The following is a 27,527-nucleotide window of genomic DNA, read 5'->3' on the forward strand; positions in this document are numbered from 1 at the left end:
TATTCCTCAGTGCTAGTCTTCACTTAAAATCCGCTCGATCTGGACCATGTTGTAAATCTTGACTGATTTTTACAGGATTCAGGAATAAAAAATAAAAACTCGTAGACCAGTTACAATCAGTACGTGTGTAATAATGTGACAGATTAGTGGAATATGTGGAAGATACATAGGTGTGACAATATAAAAACGTTGCTATGTAAATTTAGGTAGGCGTTAGTAGCTACTAATAGATAATATTGAATTAATATTAAAACTAAATAAATAGGTCTCCAACAAAGTGCCTTCATTTTGCTTTTTCTAAAAGATAAAAATAGTAGGTAGGTACCTTGCTATTTTCATGCTCTTTGTGGTTTTTAAATTGATAATAAGATTTTTTTTTACTGAAGCGTTTGAAACGGAAAGCTTTCTGGTGACAAGAGTGATTGACATTTAATTTTAAAAGTAGTGGGGTGCATACACCACCTCAGCAATGGTAGGTATTAACGGAAAGTTGGAAAGTGTGAATCAATAATGTTACTAATTTTACCTAAAGGCGTCTTTATCCTCATAATGTTGTTCTATCAGGTATTCATGAACTATTGTCAATTTATTTATTGGAAATGCTTAGTGATGATACTTTTCCGAATTCTGAAAATCGTCTACCGAAAAATTTACAGCTATGGAAAATCTCAAAAAAGAATCAATCAAAAAGCACCCCGTGTGCACGCTTCGCGCTAATAAGTGGCGTCGCCGGAACTTATATCCCTCGGTGATATATCACGCGTCTACGATCAACGGGTGATTCGATACCAGCCGTGACAAATCAGGGTCGACCTCCGACCGCATTTGCAATTCCGAGTTGACAACTCCTGACTACTTTTGAAATTGGAAAGATAATAAGACGGGAATGCTGTAGTTTGTAAAAGAAATAGTTTTAACGCAATGAGGAACATTTTTTTGGCTTAACCAATTATAATGTATTTGAGCTGAATAGAACTTAAGTCTGTGGTAAGCTTTAGTAACCACATAAATAAAAAGGAAACAACTAATTTGGACGCCTTTGTCTCTAGCAATAAATGCATAAAGTTATCTTTGGTGTTGATTATTTATAATAATATCTAATTTGTGAAGTTATTAATAGTTGTCGCGATCAAAGGATGATCCGATACCAGCCGCGATAAATCAGGGTCGACCTCCGACCGCATTTGCAATTACGAGTTGACGACTCCTGACTACTTTTATTGGAGTGATCGATTTGAAATTGGAAAGGAAATAGGAGGAAAGAAATAGTTTTGACGCAATGATCGAATGACTTTTTGGATGATTTGGCAAAATCGTTCGTTCGTTTCAGCCGAGTGACGTTCACTGCTAAGCTAATGCCTCCCATAATGATTTCCACAAAGGCCGATCCTGCGCCGCCCGCATCCAGGCACCTCCCGCGACCTTCACCAGATCGTCGGTCCACCTAGTAGGAGCCCTGCCCTTATCAAAATCATTTGAGCTTAAATGACGTTGCAAATAAAAAAGCGAACTAATTTTCACACCAAGTGATTTACGTCTGTGGACTATTTCTGACCTCTAAATGGTTTTGCCAACGAAATCACTAACCTTTCATGTACATATTACTAAATATTTGCCATCGAAATCGTCAAAATACGGATATTCCGTATAAACCGATTTTCAAAATATTTGTCTTCGCCATTCCCAACCCACCATTACAAGAATTGTGTTTCTGACACATGCTTAGTTTAACCAACGTTCTCCGAATGTTTCGAGTTCGACAAACAGTCAATCACTCACTTATCGTGAGTAAGTATACAAAGACAGATGATTTACAATTCCAAGTTGTCGACTACTTTTGTTGAAGTTCGCTCGGGATAATGGAATAAAAAGTTGTTCGGGACCGGGATCTGTCGGGAACAGGTACACCTGTGCCCGGGAGTTGGGCTTTTGCGATGTCCCGTTTGATTCTGATATATTCGATTTGATTGGAGATTAAATGGATTATTGTCGAACTTTACCTATGTGGTAAATTACAAAAGTGTCAGGCAGGGTACTCACCTGCCATATAGCATGTAACGTAGCATGTAACGTAACCAACCTTCAAGTGAGTACGGCTCGTCCACGGTCATCGCGTATCTGGCTGCGAGCTCCTGGATCCTACTGCGAGCCGCCTTTGTGCTCGCAGTGATACCGCCACTCGGCGGGTCGTTACGACGATCTCCCTGCGAACCACGCGCGAGCAGTTTGCAGCGGGCTCGTGCCTATGTACTCACTTGATACAGTATCTGATACATTACATGCTACACGGCTAGATGAGTACCCTGCTTCTGATTAAAAATTAATCATCAATGAAATAAAACATTATTTTTAATTGTTGGATTTATGGACGCATAAGAGAAACTTCTTACTAATATTGTCTATGGGCACTCTCGTCCTTGTCGCGTTGACAAAATGTTCTCATATATTTTACTCTAAAATATAAAGTCTTCATATTAAGCTTTGTTTAATTTCATCAGGTTATGGGCCCAGCACGCTTCCACAATTTAAAGGGTTTTACAAGTTACGAAGGATAAGGTAATGTGGCGGCACATCCAGCTATATTAAGGTTCTATTTACGGTTTTGCAATGCCAAACATTTCTTCAAGGCGAAAATAATGTTTGAAAGGTTGAAAATGGGTTAAGTTACACATATTTCTAATTTAGGCATAAGAGGAAGGCTTAAAAAAATAAAAACTATTAAGTTACCTCAAATCATTATTTTACACAAACCACTCATTGAAACAATAACAAGAAACAAAAGAAAATCATTTCACAAACAAGTTTCTGAAACAAAAATTACCTGTACCAATTTGTATCAAACCAAAGAACCGAATAAAAATGTCTCTCAAACTCAACTCAAGTGGCGCAGGAGTACAAACATAGTTGAAAAACTTCAAAAATATTTGTCCAGCGGAACTTTGGCCCCTAAAGGGTCGTTGGACGAAAGCCTCTTTGCTAGAAGCCTTATTCTGGCTTGGCAGAAATGAAGCAGTGTAATAAAGAATGAATATTTTTTGACACAAAAAGTAATATCGATTTATGCCAATATTTTAGGTTAATTATATGAAAATATCGTCTTAATAAGTACATTACAGAACTTATTTTTTTCAACATAATATCGTAAGTTCTTCTATTGTTTTATCACTTTTCAAAATCCATTAATTTATCATCAACGTTAAAAGTCAAACGGAGTTGAATTGAGCTTTGTTTAGTTAAAAAATATGAGCACTCACATCATACACACGCATGACTTGACAGATGGTTGTAAAGGTTGGATATTTACACTCTGTGGCACAAAATTTGGAACACCTTTATTCATATTTTCGCACCAGGGAAGTCTCAGAAATACATTTATTGGTTATACGTATTACTGCAACTTTGTAAGTGTGTTAAATGTTCTACTGTCTTATAATTTTGAATAGAGACACCTGACAGGTTACTAAAAAGGAAAAAAATCAAATCAAACTTTGCACCTTAAACAACATTATAGGAGATTTTTGATAAAGCATGATCGATACCTTTTACATCGATCGATTGATACATTGGATCTGCAATGGAATGGTTGCAGCTATTTGTAAAAATAAGTATGTAAGTAAATGTGAGCATGTTCGTATCAACATACCAAACTGACACCATTTCTGTGCCACCTAGTGTAATTTTCCGAAAAAACAATGACCCAGCGTTTTTCCCGCCAGTCACTTGTTAAAAAATTGACAATAGGAATTTTAATTTCTGCCCATCAATATCCCAAAAACCGACACAAGATATACGGAGTGGACCGCGCAGAATAACGCAGGGACGGACAAACCCTATTGTTGTTTTGATTAAATTTCAACAGCGATGCAGATTGTCCTTTTTACACGTCACGCGGAGATATTGTGGGGTGGGAAATGTTTTCCCATTGTATACATTTTTAGGTCGGCTTTTGTGATTAAAGATGGGTCGAATAGTTTGGATTTGTTGAAAAGTATTTGAGCTGAATGTGAAAGAAAATTCAACTAAGCTGTACGCTGTACCTTATACACGTTTTAAATGATAAGGTAGAAAAAAAAAATTAATGAAATATGACAGTGTTAAAAAAATCTTATGAATTCAGCTTTGACACCAAAAATGTAAACTCAACAAATCAACTGCCTTGATGTAATTTTAAACTCTGACTGATAATGTCTTTATAATGTTTTTACTCCATTGCAGGCAGTTCGTTCGTTCGTTCGTTTTAGCCAAATGACAATTGCAGGATATCCACTGCAGGCCAAAAAATGTATTTAACAGTAGCATTTTTAAATTATTAATTATATTTAAGACACAAAATATTTCGATTTAACGACATTTTTTTTTTTACATTTTGCAAATGAAAGCAATGGAACATTGATGCAAAATCTGAAACATATTAAATACCGCCTGCAAATCTTCAGCAAATTGAACTATGAATGCCGGCACTCATCGCTTAAGAGCTATTAGACGATCCAGTTTTAATGAAGCTTCGCGAACGCTGAATGTTTCGTGTTTAATATTTTAGATTCTCTAGTGTCAATTATAAAGTTGTTCAATGGATAAGTGGGTAAATAATGAGGCTTTACTATTTTAAATGGGATTCTAAGATAGCTTATTTTTGGAACAAATAATAATGTTCAATTTAATTAACTTTGTTTATGAATCTAATGAAGCTTAGATCGCTTAAACAAAATTGTATTTTTGACGATGAAATACATTTATTTTTCACACAACTAATTTATTAGTTAGTAAAATATGTTACATCAGCATAGCTAATTTAAAATGTAACCTAATCAATACACACAATGTGATTTTTGATAGTCCAAATTGCAGCTGCACGGTTGACCGGTCGGCAACCGTCTCGAACTTGTCCCTGAGACTCTTGCGCGAAACATTGCGGAACACTTTCCTCATTTACACTATAAATACTGACGACAAGTACAAACGGTACACAGCGACAACATGAAGGTGTTAGCAGCTATCGTCCTGGTGTGTCTGGCGGCGACGTACGCCAGGGAGCTCGATGATGACCAGAAGGATCTCGTAGCAGCCGCCAGCGGCAAATCAAGCCACCACGAAAGCGGCGGCGGCAAGGAACACCATGCTCATCACCACCATGAGCACGGAGAAAAGGGCCACAAAGGACACAAAGGACACCACCACCACCACAAGGGCGATCACAGTGATCACGGCAAGCATCATCACGAAGGACACCACAAGGAACACGGTGGCGGCCACAAGAAGCACTGGGACGAACACGACCACCACGGGCATCACCATGAACACGGACATCATCACAAAGGAGGCAAACATGGACACCACAAGCACCACGATAAGGGAGAGAAGACCGACGGTTACCACAAGAAGTACCATAAGGACAGCTTCCACAAGGACCATCACTTCTACGATGACCATCATCATGAAGGCAAGCACCACAAGCACGGAAAGCATCACGGACACCACGAAAAACACGACGGCGGTCACAAGAAGGGTGGTCATCACGAACACGGTCATCATGAGCATCATCACGGCAAGCACGGCCATCACGACAAGCATCATCATGATGAGGACCACCACGGCCACAAGGGTCACCACGGTCATGAGGAGCATCACCATCACCACCATGACCATGGCAAGAAGGGCGGCCACCACGACCATAAGGACTGGGGCTTCCACCATGGAAAGAAGCACTGATCTCCAACCAAAGTCTAGCTGTGATATTACTTTATGTTATTTATCTACGGGTCTCTGTTAGTTGTTTTGTATTTTTGTAAATGCTAATGAATTGTTAAATAAATATTTGTTGTTATAAATTTTTACTTCTTAGTATTTATTTAAGAAATCCAATATCACCCTTACATTGAATACTGGGTATGCTAGCAAAATTTGCTAAAAAGGTTAAAATATAAAATGTAGGTAAATGTGCGCTTAGCATTTAAATAATTTATTATAAACTGCTTTGTTGATAAAAGTCAGGAGAATCTGCTGATTCATGTTACAAGACAAGTGTACCTATCTTTGAAATTGAATAGATTGTTCCAAATGTTATGTAAACTTGATAATCTAACTATACTATAATAATTTGAGTTGATTAAGATAAAGGAAGATCTGATACTCGAAACTAAAGGTACGGGTAACGGTACAATACGGTTAAATTCATATTAAATTATCTTGATCTTTGCAGTAATTCAGCCGTGACCAATGTGCGAACAAAAGCGGAAATAATTTCAACAAAGAACTTAATTTAAATTACATTAGGTACCAATCTGTGACATAATATCCTTAAAAATAATTAATTGCTGTTCTGCTTACATTTACGAATGCTTATCTAATAACTGATTACTATGTAATGCCGAAGACACAGTATGGGACGCTGAAAGGAGGAAGAAAATTAAAATAGCACTTAACTATTTTCGTAGCTTACAGCTTTCATGAATATCTGCTTCTTGTTCTTTTTATTTTCGTTTAATTGAAAAAATCTAATGTTGTATTGGAATTCACAACCTTCGGCTTGCTGGATGTTCTGGCTAATGAGCTATGAAATATTGGATAAACCCTGGAAATGTGCCTAATTATAAATCATAATAATTGATAGTTATAGATCGTTTCATCTACGAAGACGCGCACCACCAATTTTTGGTCGCGGGAAGCGCAGGGTGCGGGGAGTTTGATCCGAGCAATCCGAGCGTCATTATTGTAGTGTGCGTGTGCACTCATGGATAATTAGCGTGTACCGATCACACTCAAACATTAGCGGAAGTATTGTGGGACGTGTCTTCGTGGATGAAACGATCTATGTAAGCTTTGTTCACACAACTTTCGTTCAAACTCTCGCTTGCTTACTAGAGTCACATCCTTAAAGCAATATCTTCAAGTTCCTTGGGAAGTTCGACCATTTGCTCTCTCTAACTGTTAATGTTTGACCTGGCTGTACCTTTGTGTGATATAGTTACCTGCTTATAGACTGAATACACTTGATGAACGGTATCTTGCTAAGAATAATAATAACTGAAGTTAAATACAATCGTTAAAGTTCAACAGATCGTAATTTTTGATATCAATCCGTCATAATTTCTCGTAACTTATTTATTTATTTTATCCATAACAAGGCAGGTATTTGACCACAATCGCACCTGATGTTAAGTGGGATGCAGTCTAGGATGGTACATATTTGCCCTGTAAGTGCCTATTCACTCTCGCCTTGAAAGGGCCCGGATTATAGTCTTCGGGAAAGACAGCAGCAGGCAACGAATTCCAGTCCCTAGCTGTTCGCATTAAAAAAGAGTTATCGAAACGCTTAGTGAGAGCTGGTGGATTGTCAACAATATAGGGATGGCACGCTAACCTGCGTCTGGTTCCCCGATGGTAGAGGGGGGCTGGTGGAATTAATTCGTGTAATTCTTTCGCACATTGTCCGAAGTGTAGCCTGTACAAAACCCGTAACTCGTAACTTAATCAAAACAAAAGATTTAACAATAATTTAAAATAACTATCTATACTATGAGTGAGTTCAACCGCAAAAATATTTATTGTAGGTATGTACCTGTTGCCATACAACCTGCAATCTGCATTTATTTTTACTAGGGTTGCAGCTCTCTGGTACCACTGCAGTGGATGATTTTTATTTCAATATTTCCTTACAAAATAAAATGATCGCCGATCTGGTAAGTCTCAAGTACCTGGATGCGGGCAGTGCAAGACCGGTCGTTATGGACATTCTTGGGGGAGGATTTTGTCCCGCAGTGGACGTCATTTGGCTGAAACCTATAGGACAAATTATCAATCTCATACTTCTACTACTTCGATAAATTTCACTGTTGCCATGAATCCCCAAAAACAAATTTTAGGACTCAGGTATTAGCTTGGGGTATTAGGTACGTTTCAGGACTCGTATGGTCGCCTACTTTTTCACTCAGCTTCTAAAAATACTAACTGCCAACTGAATCGCCTACTCTGTTTTTATTTAGAGTAAATTGTTTCCTTTTTCGTTCATTTCGAGGTACTACAAAATTTAAATGTTTCTAAATGAGACCTAATTAAAAATGTGCTTACTGGCAACCCTAATAACTGTGACAGTTTGAGCGTGAGCTCGGCGACCGCAGCGACAGACTTGTTGGCAACCGCACCAAATTGCTCCATGTCCGACTCCATAATGATGGGATTTTTAGGGTTCCGTAATAAAGCAACAAAATACCTTCATTATTTTTTTAAAGTGAGTTGTAGACTAGAGCATTTCTATGTCCTGTAATGTAACATACAACAAATTTAAAATGTACATCATTTACTTCGTGAAAGGGCGACACTGACACTAGAACATTTCCTAGAGAGGCTGTGGTTATAATATTACAATTTAATTCAAATAAACTAGATATTTGGAAACGTGTTACTAAAAATGTTGGTTGTATTAGGTAAATAAGATATACTTAGGTGTTGGAAACACAATAGACTAAAACATTATTATAAATTAAACTTACATAACCATTTATTACCTGGTGAAATATTATAATTTTTTGGATTACAATCTAGATTAAAACTGTATTTATTGTTGGTTGTAAATGTACCTCGTTGATTGTACTCTGTATGTGTTTTTTGTACAAATAAAATAAATAAAATAAGGGTAGGTATATTGTGACGAACAACTACGGAACTCTATGAATGCATGAACCAGCGTACTTGGCTGGTATATTTATTTTGTTTTAAACTGCCTGGTTGGTGTTGAGATAAAACCAGATGTTTTCTGTCGACTGCTACAAAACTACTGACGTACTTAGTATAGTTGTGGTTTGTTATTGATTGCGTTGAATATTCGACTTATTACCTATATTCATCAGAAAAAGGTGGCCTAAATGCCACTTGCTCGTATATGCTAATCAAAAAGGAGGTTGACAAAAAAGACTCACTAAAAATTTATAGTGACGATATCACAAAGAAATGAAAGTTTAGGTACGGTCAAAACTAAAGTGGATTGAACAGGTTCTCCATTGAATTCATCTCGGTAAATATGTGTGGGATGCAAGAATCCAAATGGTGTTTTATTGTTAGGTTTACCGGTTTATAATTTGGAAGTCAGCTAACAGTACCCACAATCAAACAACAGTAAATATGCTATCTTACATTGTAATAGATTTATTTTAGAAAAAATTTAGTCTTCTGATTTAATATGTTCAATGTACAATAACCAACTGCCGACCTCGATAATAATTTTAATGATTACTACCTACTGTTTAAATTAATAAGTTAGATTGTTTTGCCAAAACAATCCCTTTTTTTTTAAATCCTCCTGTTAACCCCTCGTACTAAGCTAAATATGCTTGTGTCACGAGTGAGCTCACCACAATAGTCACATTGACGCAAACCAGTAACTCCTAAACAATTCCTAGCACTTGAATTTCCCTTCTACAAAGTTATCTAAATTCCGCTATTTTCCCTATAAAACTAAACCCTACCATAAGCACTCGGCAATACGTGTAGCCAATAGAGCAAACGACGAAGCGAAGCGTCCACAGGGGACCGCATGATGCTAATACAGCCTCGCAGTTTTATAACTAAACCAATTTTGTATCTGCAATCCCTGGACTACGGCTACCGGGCTATCTTAAACGATGCAGTCACTACCGGTATTGTTACTGCATTTGATACCCAAAAAAAGTGGGATTCACTTATTGTGTCTGTTTGTAACTACCTGAATTTTAAGACCCTTTGCAAATTTAATGTACGAGTAAAGCAACAATTAAAAGCATTTCAGTTAGCTCAAAATATGTAACTATGGTAAATCAAATCCATATTATTAAATTGTAAAATAATCGCTAATGTAAATGATTGTCGTTGTAAAGTTTCTTATACGAATATTAAGTAAAATTATGTTATTTTCTTTCTGAGAAATAAATCCGTTAAACTGAAAATTTTACAGACGTAATTGAAATATCCTTATACCTATCAAACAGGAAAGTCACTTTGATTGATGTATATTAAAATTCTCAATGTTTTCTGACAGAAGACAACAATGGTAAACAAATAATTTGCACAATCTCTCAAAATACTTTGTTGGTTTTGTGGATTTTCCATTTACCTTTGTCATTATTGCGTTTTTCCTTTACAATATTTATTTTATGATTTGATTATGGTCCTCGTAAAAAAATAATGTAGGTAATTGCAAGATGATTCGCCTATTAGAATCGAGCTTTAATATCCTGATGGTTATAGAATTTTCATAGTCAAAATACCTGGATCAAAAATAACCAAATAACTGGGTCTAAAGCAGAGACATTTAAACGAATCTCTGAATAATTCCTATAGGTACAAATATCAGGAAAGTAGTTAACGGTAATACAGTTCTATCTACTAACCTTTAATGCTTTAGCATTGTGTAAGCTAGCTGTAGTTTAAGCATTCACGTGTGCTTGGTGTTTAGTTTAGATCTTTGAATAACGATAGTTTTAGTTGTTTAAGCTCAGAATCAAGCTGAATAGGCTCTTTATTATGTTACGCTCAAAGACCGGTAACGCTCATTGAGCTAAAAAAATAGCCCACAACGCGTTATTGTCACAGTAAAACATCTACATCTAATAGTAGTAATATCTAGTAGACCTAAATAGGTGCTGTTTTCGATTTAAAAAAAAAAGGATAATATTTAATCTACAAATAATTATAATATGTAACATCCACCCTAAGAACAAACATCATTAATGTAAATAATTCCAGATGTAAAAAATGTTACCTAAGTTAAAACTAAATATTCCATTTTTAGCCAAAAGTGGTACTAATACTCGAAGAAAAAAGGCTTTTCAAGAAAACAATATGCTTCGCTGAAAAATATTAAATAAAGTCCTCGTCCCAATTTGTCATCAAAACGAGATTGGTACCTTTCTCCGCGTATATTCCCTTTCAGTACACTCTCGTGTAACACGATACTTCATTATAGCTCCACGTTAGCTAAAAGAATTTCCGTATTGAAGTCGAGTCTGAAGTATTTTTTTTTGTCCAGGAGCTACCTTCAACTGGCAAACGGGGCTTATTGATCGGTGTTAACAGACAAAGGAACCGTTATTTGTTTTGAATTATTTTATAAGGGTCAGTATTTGTGGATAAATGGTAATTTTATTTGAGATTTTAACTAAAATAAACTAAGCAAGTAGGTACGTAAGAAACATCTTGTAATAAAGTTATTCAAATATTGCCGATTGCATCTTGTCTCACGAACCAAACATTGCTCACGTTTATTTTGAGAAGCTCGCCGATCGCTCGCCGCTCGCTCATTCAGTTTAAGAAAACATCAGTCAGTTTTAAACGTCTCTGAATAAACCCTATTAGCAGTTGATAATAAATAATGAACATTTTTAGAAACATTTCAGTCATACTGTCATTACATTAAACATCAAATCTTAGAAAACCAGACCAGTGGCAGTTACTCCCTGCCATATCATGTAAAATTCGTTCATGCCTAGCTCTTGCTGCAACCAAGCGTTGAGATCAAATGATAAAGCGGAATGCAATTAGAGTGCCACTCGGATAAAGTGTTCCAGAGCACGGTAATTATATCATACAGTATTATAACTTCATATAAACCGACGAAACGCGAGCTTTCCTTCGAATTTCAAATCTCGGGACGCGGTCGAAATCCAAAAGTTAGGGTTAGGGGTGTCGCGAACGTGCCGAACGGACGTCGATGGCCTAGCTAGTGTTGAAAATGACTAAGGTGATTGAATTTGACTACCGTCATTTACGGTCAAATTTGTAAAAAACAAGTTATTGACAGTCAAAAATGGTCATTTTCAGTCAGTTTGATTTGAAATAAAAATTATATTGTATTGAACCAGCTTTTGCCCACGACTTCATCCGCCTGAAATTAAAGTTACAGGTCATTAAGTACTCATTATGATTAGTAGATTCAAAATTATTTTAGTAATTTTTTTTAAATTAAATCTACTAACACAAAACAACACGCATTTTATCCTATTCCATTCACAAAGTATTTTGTTTGTATAAATAAAAAAAAATTACAATCGCAAAACTAGATAGAAATTTTAAGTAGACAGATGTAATTAGAATGGGTACTGTAGGTGGGCAGCCCTATCGCATGTTGTCATACCGTGACGTACCGCGCGGCTGTTGACATTTATTTCAAAAATATGGCCGAGTTGGAATACTGTATAGATAGTATTACCGTGTCCAGAGTGAACAGTGTCGGTAGCTTAAGCATTTTCTATAGCAGCGATGTAATGAAGATTCGAGCTCTACTACCTTCAGTTACATTCAAAGCAGATTTTTCAATCAGCAAGAAGAATTTTTTTTTTTAAATAAATATCCTTGGACATTTTACACTACGCCGCTAGCCCCAAACTAAGCAAAGCTTGTACTATGGGTACTAGACAACGGATATAAACATACTTAAATACTTTTTTTTTGTAAATACATACATATTATACATAGAAAACACCCAGTCCAATACAAACAAATATGTTCATGCACACAAATGTTTGTACTGTGCGGGAATCGAACCCGCAACCTCCGGAATAGAAGTCCGATTCGAACCACTACACCAAACGGCCGACAAATTTGACCAAACTTGCAAGATTTTGCTGTAGAAAATATAATCTTCGACTTCTTTAGTAGAGAATGTGATGACGTCTTTAAGCATGGCGTATGACGCTCTGCAGCACTAGCTTTGTCCAATAAACTATGATGTCATTTGAGGACCATATTAAGTTAAAGTCACAGATCATTGTGGAAGTCCTTGGGGGAGGCCTTTGTCATGTAATTGTGTCATTGTGAAAACGAACGAAACGAAGTTAAAATTAAGGTATAAGAATAGATAACAATGATAAAAGGGGTAATAAATAGTTTATCTCTATGATGAACTCTATGAACTCTAACCTGACTTGGAGATGATGATGACGAAACACAACATTTCATAAAAAACTGCAACGGATTTCCTCACTTTATTAATATGATTACAACCACTCGTTTTTCTTCTGCTCTAGAATTCAATTTTAATCTAAAATAACAATTCCAATTACCACGAATTAAGATAAACCGCCACGTCCGCATTAAGATAAAGCCAAATACATCCAGTTGAGATAACCATTTGGCTAAAACAACTGTTCCTTGGCATACCAATAAATTCCAGCCACAGACATCTAAGTTTGTTGCTCGACTTGGCACCAAGCATGCTTGGGCGACATTATGCTGTAAGTACCCACAGTCAGCATTTGCAAAAGATATACTATAGCAGTATATTAGTCCTAAAGAGTTGAAAACTCTGGTTGAGTCGAAACTTTTAAATTTTAATGTTGACGGTACCTAAATATGTACCTAGTTAAAGTTTCAAAATAGCAGGTCGATGATCTGTCAGCCGTTTTCCATTCTTCTAAGGCTCTAAGCCATCATTCTCTTTCCTACTGGCTCCATCATCATCATCATCATCATTTCAGCCATAGGACGTCCACTACTGAACATAAATCTCCCCCAATGACTTCATTGATGACCGGTTTGCAGCCGCCTGTATCTAGCGCCTTCCTGCTTCTTCTTCTTTATGAGGTCGTCGGTCCACCTTGTGGCTGGTACTGGCTCCATAATCTGCAAAAAGTAAATAGAAGGACCAGGTTCTGTATAATTTCTTGGCTATCAAAATCATTTCTGTTCAAAAATATGCCCTGCCATTTTTCTCTCTGTGGCCTCAAAACTCAGAATATAAACTCCGAAATCGCTTACTAAAACAAATTTTAGTGGGTTGCTATATCACGAGCTCTCCTATTACCGGGTAATGTCCGACAAATACTTGGAGCGTTCTTTGTCAACCGCTAAACTGTGCTCTAGATTTACGAGGTCGTTTGCTCTGCCCCGAAACAGCGGTTGGGTGCATGTTTTAAATTCTTCAGTGTAAAGATTCAAAGAGTTATTCTGTAGATAATGTTGTAAATAAGAATCGGGGAAGCTGTAGATAATGTTGTAAATAAGAATTTTAATTAGTCGATGTGTCCAAACGCCCTACCAAACGCTCCTCTGCTAGGTTGATAGTTCTTGTCCAGGAACATTGGCAGGGTAGGTATTTGATGAAAATGGTCGGGTCCGTGTGAAAGTGCTTTTAAAAGCCAATTTACAGAATGTAATGGAATTTTTATTCACTGTGCTGCGAAATACGTACTCGTAGGTTACCAATTCAATGTTTTTTTAAGTACCTTAGTACGCTATCAAAAGTATATATGCTGTGTCTAAAGGCTTCATGCGTACCTATAAGGGTAAAAAAGAGGACCCCTAAAGTTCAACCTTTTTCTTTCCAAATCCCAGCTGTATCTTCAAACTAAAGAATATAATCCAGAGAAAATCCCTCTTCATTCCTCTGACTGTCGTAACAAAAGTAAAACGACTTTCAAAATAGTTTGAAATTTCCCAACTTTTCAAATACATCCTCGAGCTCAGCAAACTAATCAAGCTTGTAGAGTGTTTCTATTAGGCACGCAATGGAATGAGTGCACTCCGGGCTACGTGATACCTGCGAAACTCCCCGGATAAAGGCATCAGCACACTGAGCACTCTTTATTTGCCCCACGTCCCGCTGTTGTGTTCACGCCTTTTGTTTCAGCAGCATTGTTTGATGTTGCCGTTTTTTTGGCTCCACGGAAATGTATTGAACTGCGCGCACGTACGCTATCGTTAAATACAGCTAGTGCATTTTTTATGTGTATTGGAAATTGAAAGCGGTGACGTGTGTAATTTTTATTTGTTCTCATCAAAATATATAGGGTCTATAAATAATGGATGCATGCTATTGTATAATTTGGGAAACAACGAAAAATGAGGAGAAGAAAGAAATTGCACGCGTTTTCATTTAAGAAGAAGAAGATAAGTTAGCTCATGTATTTTCTTTTGCCAATTTTTCACCTTGCCTTGAAAAAACACCTACTAATTATTTTGAGTGCTTGTCTAATAAGTCTTTATAGTTTTTTTACTGTAAAAAATGAGAATTAAGAGCGTTTACGCCGTTTGGCTCAAAAACAGTACTTTTTCAACTCGTTACAATCATTAACCAGTAATACTACAAATATGTTATAGGCATAAATAGTTAGGCAATTTCGTCGTCTAAATAGTTAATTGAGAAAATATTGCGATTAGTTTCGCATTTAAGAATTCTATCAAGATATGTCCACACAGGTTTTGTAAATTTCCACTTTAGCGTCAGTTTACAAGCTGAAATTTTTATAAAAAATACTGTGAAAACGATTTAACAAACATTGATATCCTATAGCATAGATCCTTGGGCAAATAGTTATCTAACAGGCCTCGGTCGCTAGACATGGAGGTGTCTGGTGGCGGCTAAGGACGAATGCTACAGGCAACAGCCAATAGCGATGTCCCGCGTTCCCTCATATCACTCATATGGATCATAGCAGAAACAGTCCGGTTTTTAGTGGGTGTAGGGGCTACCCACCTTCTGGTATGAAGAATCCCACATAACCCACTAGCTGCCCCCGCAGCTGCATTTTCCGGATAAAAAAAGAATAGTAAACAAACAGGAAAAGTTTGTTTTGAATAAAACCGATTTGTAAAAATCTCTCACCATTAAAATTTAAAAAAAAAATTCTGCTGAACATAGGCTGTATGATATATTCTCAAAATAGTAAAAAACCTTTGATAATTTACTATTTGATAAAGAATTTACGTATTTATTATTGATTAGGACTAATGTATACCATTATTTATAATTATGGAGTCGTGTTGAAAGATTTGAAGATTTTATAGTTTCCTTGAGCTGTCACTTGACAGCCTGGCACACTTTTACGATGGTGGATCAAAGTATTTTGGTTTGACTATAGAGCGTGAGAACACGCACACAGTCATAATTGTTTTAGTGTGAATAAAACTAGCATCGAAATTACCTAAACTTGACATGCCACGCTAGACGTAAACGCTCTTAACAACGTAATTAAATTTTCACTGTGACATGTAAAACATTTCACTGATGACTGAACTTTATTAACAATTTAACCGACAGCAAAATGTTATCCAGCTATTTTTTGTCGTGATTATAGCATCGATCGAGATTGCAAGAGAATATTTTATACTAGCTTTCCGCCCGCGGCTTCGCCCGCGTGGATTTTTGTCTGTCACAGAAAAACTTTATCGCGCGCGTCCCTGTTTCAAAAACCGGGATAAAAACTATCCTATGTTCTTTCCCGGGACTCAAACTATCTCTATGCCAAATTTCATCAAAATCGGTTGCGAGGTTTAAGCGGGAAAGCGTAACAGACAGACAGACAGACAGAGTTACTTTCGCATTTATAATATTAGTTGGGATAAAACCTGTCATGTGGCCAATCAGTCATCCATGTTGCTGGTACGATATAAATAATAATTATAAATTTTAAATATTTCCTCTATCTATCTATCTATCCTATTCGATTCTTCTAGGAAAAATTCGCACGGGCCATACAGAAAATGAGCGAAATTTTCAGTCGAGCGATGCTTCGATTGCGCCCCATCCTTAATTAATTTAACCTGATAGCGCATAAAATGTTTTAAATTTTCACCGAGAAATATTAAAAAACATAAATCGACGTCCCCTAGGTCCAATTTTAGGCAGCGGCTGCTCTCAATTGAATTATTTATATCTTTTTTAACGCAGATGTTGTGAATTGTGAATTTTAATTTCGCGCTGTATCTTCGATTTTTTAGTGTACTAATACAGGGCGAAAGGAACAGATTTTTGAACTCGTCAAAAATGTATTAAAAATAAAAATTACCAGATAAGTTTTAGATTCATCTCTACAATCTATTTTAAACTTTCAGGTTATAAAAATACAGTTTACGCACTAAATCGCACCTATTACAACTTCTGTCCTGTCGTATGTACTAATACTTTTGAGAAAAACCCTATTCATATTAGATGATTCCAATAAATCGGGAGCATCAGTGACTCTACAAGTGTTATGAACTTAGATCGTTTGTTTCTTTTTTTTTATTAGAAACGGTTTCATGCTATTCTTACTGTTACACCCTATATTTTATGACGCAAATAAAATATCCAATTACGAGTATTACAACCGGCTGGAGAGATTATAATTAAAAAAAAATATTTAGATGCTTAAATTGAATTCTGTTTCGTGAAATCGAAATTGCCAGCGAATTTGTTAATTACGAATGTTACTGCTTTTGTTCAGGCATCACCCGAGTATAAAATACATTAATACCCACCGAAAATATTGATTAAGCCGTACCTATCAATTATTGGTATTATTATTGTGATCAATACAAATACCAAAATGTAGATATTTCAGTCGGAATAATGGTTAACCTCTGTATGATTAGCACACATGATGCGCCCTGAGTGCCCGAGCAACTGCACGCAGGAGGATTTAATGAATGCTACTGACAACGCCACTCTTGTAGCGGAGTTTTAGGGTGACACTGTGTAGGTTTGTTGTCGACACAATAAGAAGAAGAATTAGCACTTAAAAAAACTCTATATTTAAATAAGGATCTCTATATTTAAAGGAGGACCTAGTCTTGTTTCAGTAACTATTACGGGAAAATAAGCATGTTTATGTGCATGTATATAAGACCTACTTTAACCTGGCAAGATCATACCACTTTTATTTTGTTTCCTTATCCAAATTATGTACAGGAACGAAAGCTCGCAGTGAATGACGCCTTAGCATACGAGGTTGTGGCGAGTTAAAAGAGATAGCGATTTTGGCATGAACTGAGTTAAAAGCTTTGAGTTAAATGCAAAAACTTATCCTTTGTTTTTTTATGCATAACAAGTCAGGTATTTGACCACAATCGCACCTGATGTTAAGTGGGATGCAGTCTAGGATGGTACATATCTGCCCTGTAAGTGCCTATTTACTCTCGCCTTGAAAAGACCCGGATTATAGTCTTCGGGAAAGACTGTATTCGTTCATTTTAGCCAAATGACGTCCACAGCAAAGGCCTCCCCCAAGTATTCTTCCTTCTGGCACCCTTCACCAGATCGTCGGTCCATTGAGTGGAGGGAGGACTGGGAGCCACTCGAGAAATTTTTACCCCAACGGCTAACAGTTAGCTCTACGAGCTACGAGTATGTGCCCCACCCACTGCCACTTTAAGCGCAGAATAATAATAAGTTAACTCTTTAACCCTACACTGCATTCAGTCCCTTATGTGGGACAACCAATATAATTGATGCTTTTTCTGATTTGAGCCAAGTAGCGGCATCTATCATTACGTAAATAAAGTGACAACAACCAATAGCATCCGTTTATTGCCTTAGTTGAAATTAGATGGCAGCACTATCTCGCTTAATCAATCATTTAATTGAAAATTTTGAACGTCAGCCACGCGCCGTGCGTATTCATTTTGAAAATTTAATAAAAAATAGTTGTTTATGGAATGCAACAGTGGATAAATTGTTTTCATGTCGAAATATCAGTGATCTAAACAAATGTAAGTATATTTTTTTGATTTGGCCGTGTTTCGATACTAAATTTTTACAATTACTGTGTGTTCCCGATGTGTCACTTCATGCAGTGATGATACAATTTTAGATATGTATACTAATGGTATGATGTTGATTATTTTTGCATATTGGCGAAGAAAACCTCATCCAGCGCTTAAATCCAAAATTATTTGACAATACTATTAGGCAATGAAGATGAACAAGACTCCTCAGGCCGAAAGTGACGATGACATTGCCTCAATTAGATCTACCCTCAACAAACTTTCTGAAACATTTAGCAATAAGTACGGATGACGAAGTGCAATTTTTTTCACTGAACAGGTATGAATTCGCTGCACCATTATCAGGGTCATATGCTGGTGATATGCAGCAGCATAATATACCAAATCCTAGTGGTTAGATCCTGCTGTTCCCTACATTCAGATTCGTGATGCAGTTGGCTTCACGAACACGTCAATCAACAGTTGTTTCTTCCGCGTCTGCTGTAAAAGACGCTTGTCCTACATCTGCTGTTTCCGTCGCCAGAATAAAGCAAAATATCAGCTGAAAAAAAAATTACCATCCAACAAATCTTGAGTTTTGAGGGCAAACCGATCTAGAACCAGAAGTTGAAATTCCTTTGCAATATTTCTTGTAATTATTTGCCATTGATCAGAAATACCATGTCAGTAAGTAAACCACTTTGAAAAATTCAGCAATATCTACACTTCAATGACAATACAACTCAGCCACCAGCAGGCACTGCAGGATACGATCGTCTCCATAACTCAGACATCTAATAGAAATCCTAAAAAAAATATCAAGCTATACCCAAACGCCTCCTCCTCCTACTAAGGCCTCTATCATGGTGCGCCAATATTTACCTAATAAGCCTCATAAATGGGAGTAATCCTTGATAACTACTACACATGCCCTGTATTGATTACGCTTTAATTTAGGTAGGTCATTGCATGCGGTGCCACATATGGAACAAAATAAAAAAATCAATTTTCTCCTCAACTACTAGTTTTTTTAATTTTAGCTGTGCTTCCCGTGTTCTAGACCACAAATATTACCTGAAAAGATTTTTTTTTCTAAAAACAAAAAAATCATGCAGTGTAGGGTTAAGTCAGGCAATATTGCGGTATCCCGCATTTCGTAGCTGTCGGTTACTTTGGTTTTCCTGTGAATCTCCTCATTTATAAATCGATCACGAAAACCTTATAACGAGTGGAAAATTGAATACATTTTGATTGGTTATTCAAACACCTCCTCTCTTCTCTTGTCTTCAACTTCACTCACTCTCTATTTTCACTTTGGTGAAAAGTGGACCTAATGTTCGTTTATTTTAGCCAAATATCATCCACTGCTAGACAACTAGCGGTTCTGCATCGCTTGCATCCAGGCACCTCCCACGACCTTCACCAGATTGTCGGACCTCCTAGTGGGGGGCCTGCTCACACTAATCTGCTAGATATCTTCACCGCTACAGCCGCTATATCTTTTACCTTAACCCTACTCAGTTTTGCAAACAGGCCGGCCATAAAAAGGCGTCGATCATAAAAATATTTGATTAGCAACGTCGACACCGCGCCAATCCGCGCTCGTGCAAGTTTTATAAGCAAAACCGGGTGAATTATTTAGTGCAATGCAAACGTAATTTGCCGCCACATCGTCAGTGCAACTAAAAGGGCTTTTTTCAACATAAAGGACTGTCAGACATTAAAAGGGTAGATAGGATTTAATTGAGATGATGATAAACTTATATTTTTAAAAAATAATAAGGGCTTAATAATACTGGTGACTTAAAATCTCTGGCATCTAAAGAAGTTGATAGATGTGATTCTGCAACAGAAATATATAATTTAATTTTGTTTTAGTAGATATAATTTTTACATTTTTAAAGAATTAATATAACCTAATGGCGTTTTCAAAATGGAGACTTGGCATTCGATTTCTTAACTATTTTTAACTTCAGAGTGCATAATTGAATTGCTCAAATCGATTTTCTAGGTAGCAGATGAAGAAAGCTTATAACCAGCAGTTAAATGAATAAAGTAAAGTAAGATAGCTCTAAGATATCTTATTGTTTTCCTTCAATATTTTTCCATAATAATCAACTTCAAAAGCTCTTAAAATGTTCACTTTCAGTCCAATCACTCGCCGTTCTTAAAATCAATACGCGACAATGACGCGCGACGCGGGTCGTAGAGGAAATATTTTTCATACCCAACGCTGATAATGGACCCTGTCATGAACGGACCGGCAAATACGCGATAGGGTTACCATCTTTCCGTGTGCATTTTTGGGTCGGATAAGGGACGCCCGTCAGTCATAGGGGATACCGGCGCGCACAGAAACCTAAGGGCGGCAGGCCTCTTTGAGTCGAATAGAAATTCAGTATTCTAATTTGATTGCAATTGCCGTTAACGTATTTATAATTCCGTGGCAAACACAAGCAACTGAGTATCAATTTCTTTTGACACCATTTAATTTTCTCAACTCGTGCCAAATGTATATTTCGATGGATAATCATCATACCTCATACTTAACTGAAAGTACCTTTTCCTTATCTTATCATGTAAAATGTTAATGATATTTTTTACATTTTTGCAGCCCTACTATCAAACTATAGTACGCCATCAGCCATGTACTCGTACCGCACTAATTAACTCATTTTAATCAAAAACCACTAGCATGTACCCATTTTGTGGCGTAAACCAACGTTATCCAGAACGTCAGGTTAATGGTACGGTCATTTAAAAAGCATTTTGATGCAAATGAAAGTATTTTGTGCACAAGCCTGCACGATTTAAAACGCAATATTTCACGGCAGGATTGTCCTATAATCCGCTGATGTATGGCCACCGACGCACAGTGTTGTGAATTATGACGTTCTCTCGACTCATAGGTCATTTCTTTGGCCGAATATTAGGAGCTGGTGACTGATAGAGACTAAAACTGAGTTAGATAAAACTATAAATTACTGTATGAGGCAGTGGTTAGTGAATAAATGGTTGAGAGTCCGAAACTAACCCGGGCGGGCCGGGTGTGCGGCAACCATTTTTATGGACAGTTACGTTATTATAGACAGATAAGTAGGTTTACTTAATACAACTGCTTGTTTTGAATAATAAATTCCAGACATCCACACAAAGTAAAATGTTTTTCTTTCTTTCTTTCTTTCTTTATTTAAACTATATTATTATTAGTAGGATTTTCAACATTGCTATACCTACCTAACATTACATTTTGCTGTCGCGGGAAGTACCTAGACTGGACGCAGGATTCTGCAGGAGCAGGCTGGTCATTGTGTATTATTGTCCAACAAATGACGTCCATTTGACTGAAAAACCAACGATTACATGTTGTTAACGTCAAACAATATTATAGGACGTTTAAAAGTGATTTTAAATAACCATCGTTTCATAAATAAATATTTACGTTGAAAGTTTTGCTTGAGTAACCTAAACCTGCAAATCTATTTAATTTATTCTCTTCAAGATTTATGTCATTTAGCATCATACAGGCCGTTGTTTTACAAAACCACATTGTATTTTACAAAATCACATCGATCAACATGGAAAGCATTGGGGGAGGCCTATGTTCAGCAGTGGACGTCCTGTGGCTGAAATGATGATGATGATGATGATTGTATTTTTAGGAGCCCATGAATGTAATTTCTGTAATCGCTACTTAGTAACAGTTGCACATAATAATAATCTTTGTAATGAGGAAAAAGATGTAGATTAGATAATAGATAAAAGTGTAATCTGTGCCTTCATGAGGTGTTCTAACTTCCTAACGAATTGTAGTAAAAAAAATACAGTTTTATGTTCCAAACTTTTAATGATAAAATAAATCCAATATTTAGATTTAAAATCCTATTTTATAGTCAAAATACGAGCAATTACTTACCTATACATATAAATTATACAAATTGTACTATACTTGAGAGCAATATGGCTTGAATAAGTACTCGTACAATCTGACACATTTATACTATCTTGTTCAAAAATAGAACTTGTTACAAGTACATAAGGTGTATTATCTTGACGTGCTGTCGTCTGTACGAAGTAGAGCATACCTACTTATTTGGAAAACAGCGGGTAATTAATTTTGATTAGCAGTTACTGTCACGAACGGGATTTTTGTAGTTAAGATGATGATTAGACGTTGTTAGGAGTAGGTCTACTTGGAGATATCTAAAATGCAAAAAAAAAACGTTACTTAAATTAATCTCATAATTTATCAAAAAGAGAGTGCTATTATGAGAGCAGTTTTTTTTTTACTTTTAGGTAATATTATGTCCTACAATCCCTTTCTAGACTAAATCTTTATCATTAGCTGTACCTACTCATGTATTAATTAAGACCTTTAAATAAATTGGGATTGTTGTTAATACATTTTTTCTAATTCTAATTTGTATCTTTAAAACCCTGCAGCTTAAAATACACAATAAATAAACAGTTAAATTACTGTAATTTAAAAATAAACCCTCACTTATGTCAAAAACAACTTTAACGTTGCAAAGTATCTACTATCACCGTTTAAACCTAACAATACAGAAACTTAATAACTAATAGGCTTGAATCTTAGCCATATATCTCTATCTACGGCTCTTCCAAAGCCGTGGTCAGCCAGGGTCAGCTCCTTCGGAGTTCGATCACAGACCTCGAGCTGGTACCTCTTCAGGATTGCTCTGGTCACCGTACGGGAGATTTGCATTGATAGTTGTTCACCTGGAAATAAATTGTAGATGTTAGATAAAGGTACTATGAAATGTACAAAAACGTATTCTAATATTTACAATAATCTAAAATAACTATTGATTTAGGGTGTGGGTGATAACAGAGTTCGTTCGTTCGTTTGTTTCAGCTGAAAGACGTCCACTGCTAGACAAAAGCCTCCCCCAAGGATTTCCACAAAGACCGGTCCTGCGCCGCTTGCATCTAGGGACCTCCCGCGACCTTCACCAGATCTTCGGTCCACCTAGTGGGAGGCCTGCCCACGCTACGTCTTCCGACTAACAGAGTATTACGGGACTAATCCTATCACTCATTCCCATTACTGTCTTTCTTGTATAGCCTGGATCTATAACTTCCAATGAAACTCAACCAGTGAAGGCTGAGTAGTCCCGGGGGATATTAAACAAACTAAGGACTGTAAAAATGTCATAAAATAGTTAAAATGTAGACAGGCCTTAGCGTGAATGGCATTAAAATGATAAATTGAGTAAGCCTAAAATGACAAATTGCATCTGATAAATAANTCCTATAATGCTCTTAGTCAGATGGCTGACTAAAGGATAGTTGTTAGAGTATTATAACACCAACAATCGTATAAAAGTATAACTCTACACTAGTCTACACTCCTATAAGTCCCTTAGACAGGTATAGGTGTAATTAATTGCAATAATACAGCTTATACATCACGAGTGAACTGTACTAATGCTTTAAGTACACATTGGAACTAAATGTGAACTCTTAAATGGAGTAAAATGTTACTTGGGTAGTACCATTTTTTGGAAATTGTTCAATATTGAGAAATCTAATGAAATGTAACTTATTCTGTTAGGATGCTGTAAAAACTAGACTCTTAAGCTACAAATTTAAGCATGCAGAGTTGAACTATTATTTCGAATACTTAATGAAAAACGAATTTGAACTGTACGTTGTCTCATGTTACAATTGACCCCTACCACGGGTCAATTGTACCAATAATATATGAGGCAATAAAAGTAGTTATGTTTATCTAATCATCACCTTTATTGGTATTCTGTTCTCTTAATCTCCTACAATCATCAATCTTTATTAATTGAGATCGAAAATATTACTCGATAATATTGGCTAATTTATTTGCATTTGCCCAATCCAAATTTTCTTCTGCGAAAAGTCTCTGTCGTATAGTATCATTACGTAGCCCACACACGAACTGGTCCCTTAGGTTTTCGTCTAGTCTGTCCTTGAAGTCGCACGACCGTGACAATCGTTTCAACTCAGCCACGTATTGAGTGATTGTCTCACCGTTATGTTGAAATCGCTGCCTAAACACATATCTCGCAGCCAGTATAGATGTCTTTGGCTGCAAATGTTCCGACATAAGCTTCACTACGTCATCATATTTCATTTCGAACGGTTTTCTCGGACTACATAAATTCACCATCAATTCGTATGCCGATTCACCAATAATAGATATTAATGTCGGCAATCTATTTCCCGCCGCGATGCCATTCGCCACAAAATGCATTTCTAATCGTTCACAATATGAAGTCCAGTTTCCTGTGTCCATGTTAAATTCACCGAACTTAACCGCCATATTTTTTTACCGTCCTCGTTCGCCACTGATAAATAAAAGACCCGTCGTGCGTTCTATACTGCGTTTATTATTCGACTGGCGAGAGCACTGGACAAACAGAAATGTGGATACCCACTTTAAACAATATATTGTGTCACATTACTTTTATGTGAATACCTTACAAAACTTAATATTCATAACAGCATCAATATGATAATGTTGGTTGGTTGTGATTAAATATAGCGTGAATAAAAAGTACTTATTAAAACCTAGGATTTATTGTTGTTACGTGTTTATTATACTGGCTTCTTAGAGGCAATAAATACTACCCCGAAACTCTACTTAAACCAAAAAAGTCTTAAAATGGTTTCTTACACATTGCCAGAGCTTCTATTACTACTTATAGTCTATCTATTTAACTAAGTTTTTATAGGATGTAATGACCTACTGAGAAAACTGATGTCCTCAATCACCTTGTAGAAATGACTACAAAATACATGTGAAGCGATTGAGGTCAATAACGGGTTGATTGTAGTGTGAATAGGTAGAAATTGATTATGTTAAAAAATCGATAAAACATCATCAAAAAGTCTCGGAACAAAATAATGATGTAGTTTATTAGTCAATTAACATTTATTGTTAAATCCTACAGTTATTATTAGTTTATACGCTTTTGTGAGTATTTCTAGACTGAGTTTTATTCATTGGACAACAACTCCGTTTACGTAAAGTTCAAAAACTTCAAATGTGTTCAGTTTCATTTAGTTGTTTGTAAGTACTTACTCCAAACAAAATAAAACTTAATTACCATACAATACATCCGTCCCCAAAATCAAAATGTTCTTGTTTACAATATCATTAGGATAAAACAAATGACTCGAATTCTAAATGTTATTCATAAACAAAATAATATTATGTATTCTGTACCTTTATGTAAAATGTGTGTACCAGACATAAGGGTCAAAGTTGTGTGACAACTTATGCCGTTTCTGATATAAAATATGCATACCTACCTAAATTATTAGAAAGTTCGTCTGGTCAAACGGTATTTATATGGCGTTATTGTTAGTTAATGACTTGACATAAAAGCTTGTTGTTTCATTTTATGTTCTAACAGTTATTTGAATAAAAATGTTCGCTAAATTCATTCCTACTTACTTTCAGTACGTGTGGTAAGATTTTAATATCATGCATAACGGATATTTCCGCATACTTACCTAAACATTTTCTTGGGCCAGCCCCAAAAGGCAAATAGGCAAAGCTGTGTGTTGGAGACGTTTCAGCCAAAAATCTTTCTGGGGCATAACTCTTTGGGTCTTTATAATATTTTTCATCTCTGTGCATTGCTTCTACCGGTACGTTGACGGTGATCTTCTTATCAATAACCAAATCACTCTCTGGGTATTGATACATCTTCATACACTGACGAGAGACAACGGAGTAAGGAGGATGAAGTCTCAATGATTCTTTGATGACAGCATCTAAGTATTCCTCGTTGGATTCTCGAACTTTCTTTTGAACTTGCTGATTCTTCGCCAAGTCATACAAAATTGCTGTCAGCAAGTTATGACAAGGGACGTAGCCTTCTGTTATAAATGTTGATAGCACTGCGAACGCAAAATCAACGTCACTTAACGATCTATTCTTTTCCTTCAATCCCAATTGGAAAACCGATCCTTCCTTTATGATTTCAGCTAACTTAGATTTCTCCAATTCATGTTTTGTTTTTGACGACAGCTTGCCCGGCATCGTAACTAAACCAAACATCACGTACAAAGAAGGAAAAATATGTTTTAAATAAGTTTTGAACCTGTCAACAAAAGTGCGTTTCTGAACCGTCGACCTCATGTCGGATATAACTCGCCCGTCCGAACTTTCGTCTAATAACAAGTCCTTGAAAATTCCATCCAATACCTTAGACAATAACTGTTGAACATTTGTATCTCCATTTGTTCCTGACAAACAGTCATGCAGGCTGGCTTCGGAGTCGCATTTTAAGTTGCTCAAAACTGATTTCAATCCCTCTCGGAGTAGAGTCCACTTTTCCCCTTCGGCGTAAAACAAATTGTTTCGTAAACAAACATCCTGAGATTTGTCCAAGGCGAGCCCTCTGCAATGGAAATCCACGAAGTCTGTAGACAGTATCGTCTTTACAGCGTCCGGATCTTTCACTATCAAATCCGGGATCCGACTTTTGATGCTTCCGACGAACTTTTCTTTGGGGTACTGTGAGTAGAGCGCGTTCACTTGATCTGTATTGCTTCTGATGCCGAAAATTCTGAAGTAGTCGGTTCCGAAGAAAGGAATAGGTGTTTTGTTAGGGATGTGGCGTATGTACCAGTAGCTGAAGAACTTGGTGACATAGTCGAAAGTGAGCGCGACGATCAAAACGAGTATCACGGTTATGTTTAGTACGAAACTTTCGAAGAACATCTTGACGTTCGCCGCGTGAGGCGTTGGAATGAAAACTGGCCGGAGGCTGGTGAGTGGGTCAGAGTAACGGTACGTTTTGTGCAAGAAATGCGCTTGATCATCAAGTTTATGGTTGGTGCCATTGAACTTGGGATCGGAAGTCGTTTTCTCTGACGCATAGGCGCTTTTGCAAAACGTGGCGTTGAGTTGAACAAACTTGTTATTTACTGAATTTTAAAAGATACAGTTAAACTGTTAATACTCAATAATTTATCTTTTATGATTTTCATTTACATTTATTATTTATTTTTACATTGAATTATTGTAATTTAGTGGTGATAACAACCTACATTGTATTGTTATAATAATGGTATGCCTGTAATAATAATTA

The 27,527-nt window shown here is 36.5% G+C and overlaps 2 protein-coding genes across 2 annotated transcripts; one reads left to right on the plus strand and one right to left on the minus strand.

Annotated features, from left to right (window-relative positions):
* The first annotated feature begins 4,977 nt into the window (after positions 1-4,977).
* On the plus strand, positions 4,978-5,709 carry LOC114359291 (histidine-rich glycoprotein). Its single transcript, XM_028313608.1, has one exon. It carries the CDS (start codon positions 4,978-4,980, stop codon positions 5,707-5,709), a length of 732 nt encoding a protein of 243 aa, XP_028169409.1.
* A 16,563-nt stretch (positions 5,710-22,272) lies between these two features.
* Positions 22,273-27,219, minus strand: CYP338A1 (cytochrome P450 338A1). The gene is made up of 2 exons (XM_028313639.1): positions 25,942-27,219; positions 22,273-23,169 (listed from the first exon to the last, which is right to left on the minus strand). The coding sequence occupies exons 1-2, from the start codon at positions 27,155-27,157 to the stop codon at positions 23,000-23,002; spliced, it is 1,386 nt and encodes a 461-aa protein (XP_028169440.1). The 5' UTR covers positions 27,158-27,219; the 3' UTR covers positions 22,273-22,999.
* Between the last annotated feature and the right edge of the window lie 308 nt (positions 27,220-27,527).

The sequence above is a fragment of the Ostrinia furnacalis genome, unplaced genomic scaffold (genome assembly GCF_004193835.3).
Source record: "Ostrinia furnacalis isolate ACB-3 unplaced genomic scaffold, ASM419383v2 OfSCF4295, whole genome shotgun sequence".
NCBI lineage: Eukaryota > Metazoa > Arthropoda > Insecta > Lepidoptera > Crambidae > Ostrinia > Ostrinia furnacalis.

Excerpts from the sequence above, each read along its gene's own strand:
- CYP338A1 (XM_028313639.1), bottom strand. The coding sequence starts at position 27,157 with ATGTTCTTCGAAAGTTTCGTACTAAACATAACCGTGATACTCGTTTTG. Across the intron at positions 23,170-25,941 it reads TGGCCCAAGAAAATGTTTAG|GTGAACAACTATCAATGCAA; the intron begins GTAAGTATGCGG and ends ATTTATTTCCAG.
- LOC114359291 (XM_028313608.1), top strand. The coding sequence starts at position 4,978 with ATGAAGGTGTTAGCAGCTATCGTCCTGGTGTGTCTGGCGGCGACGTAC.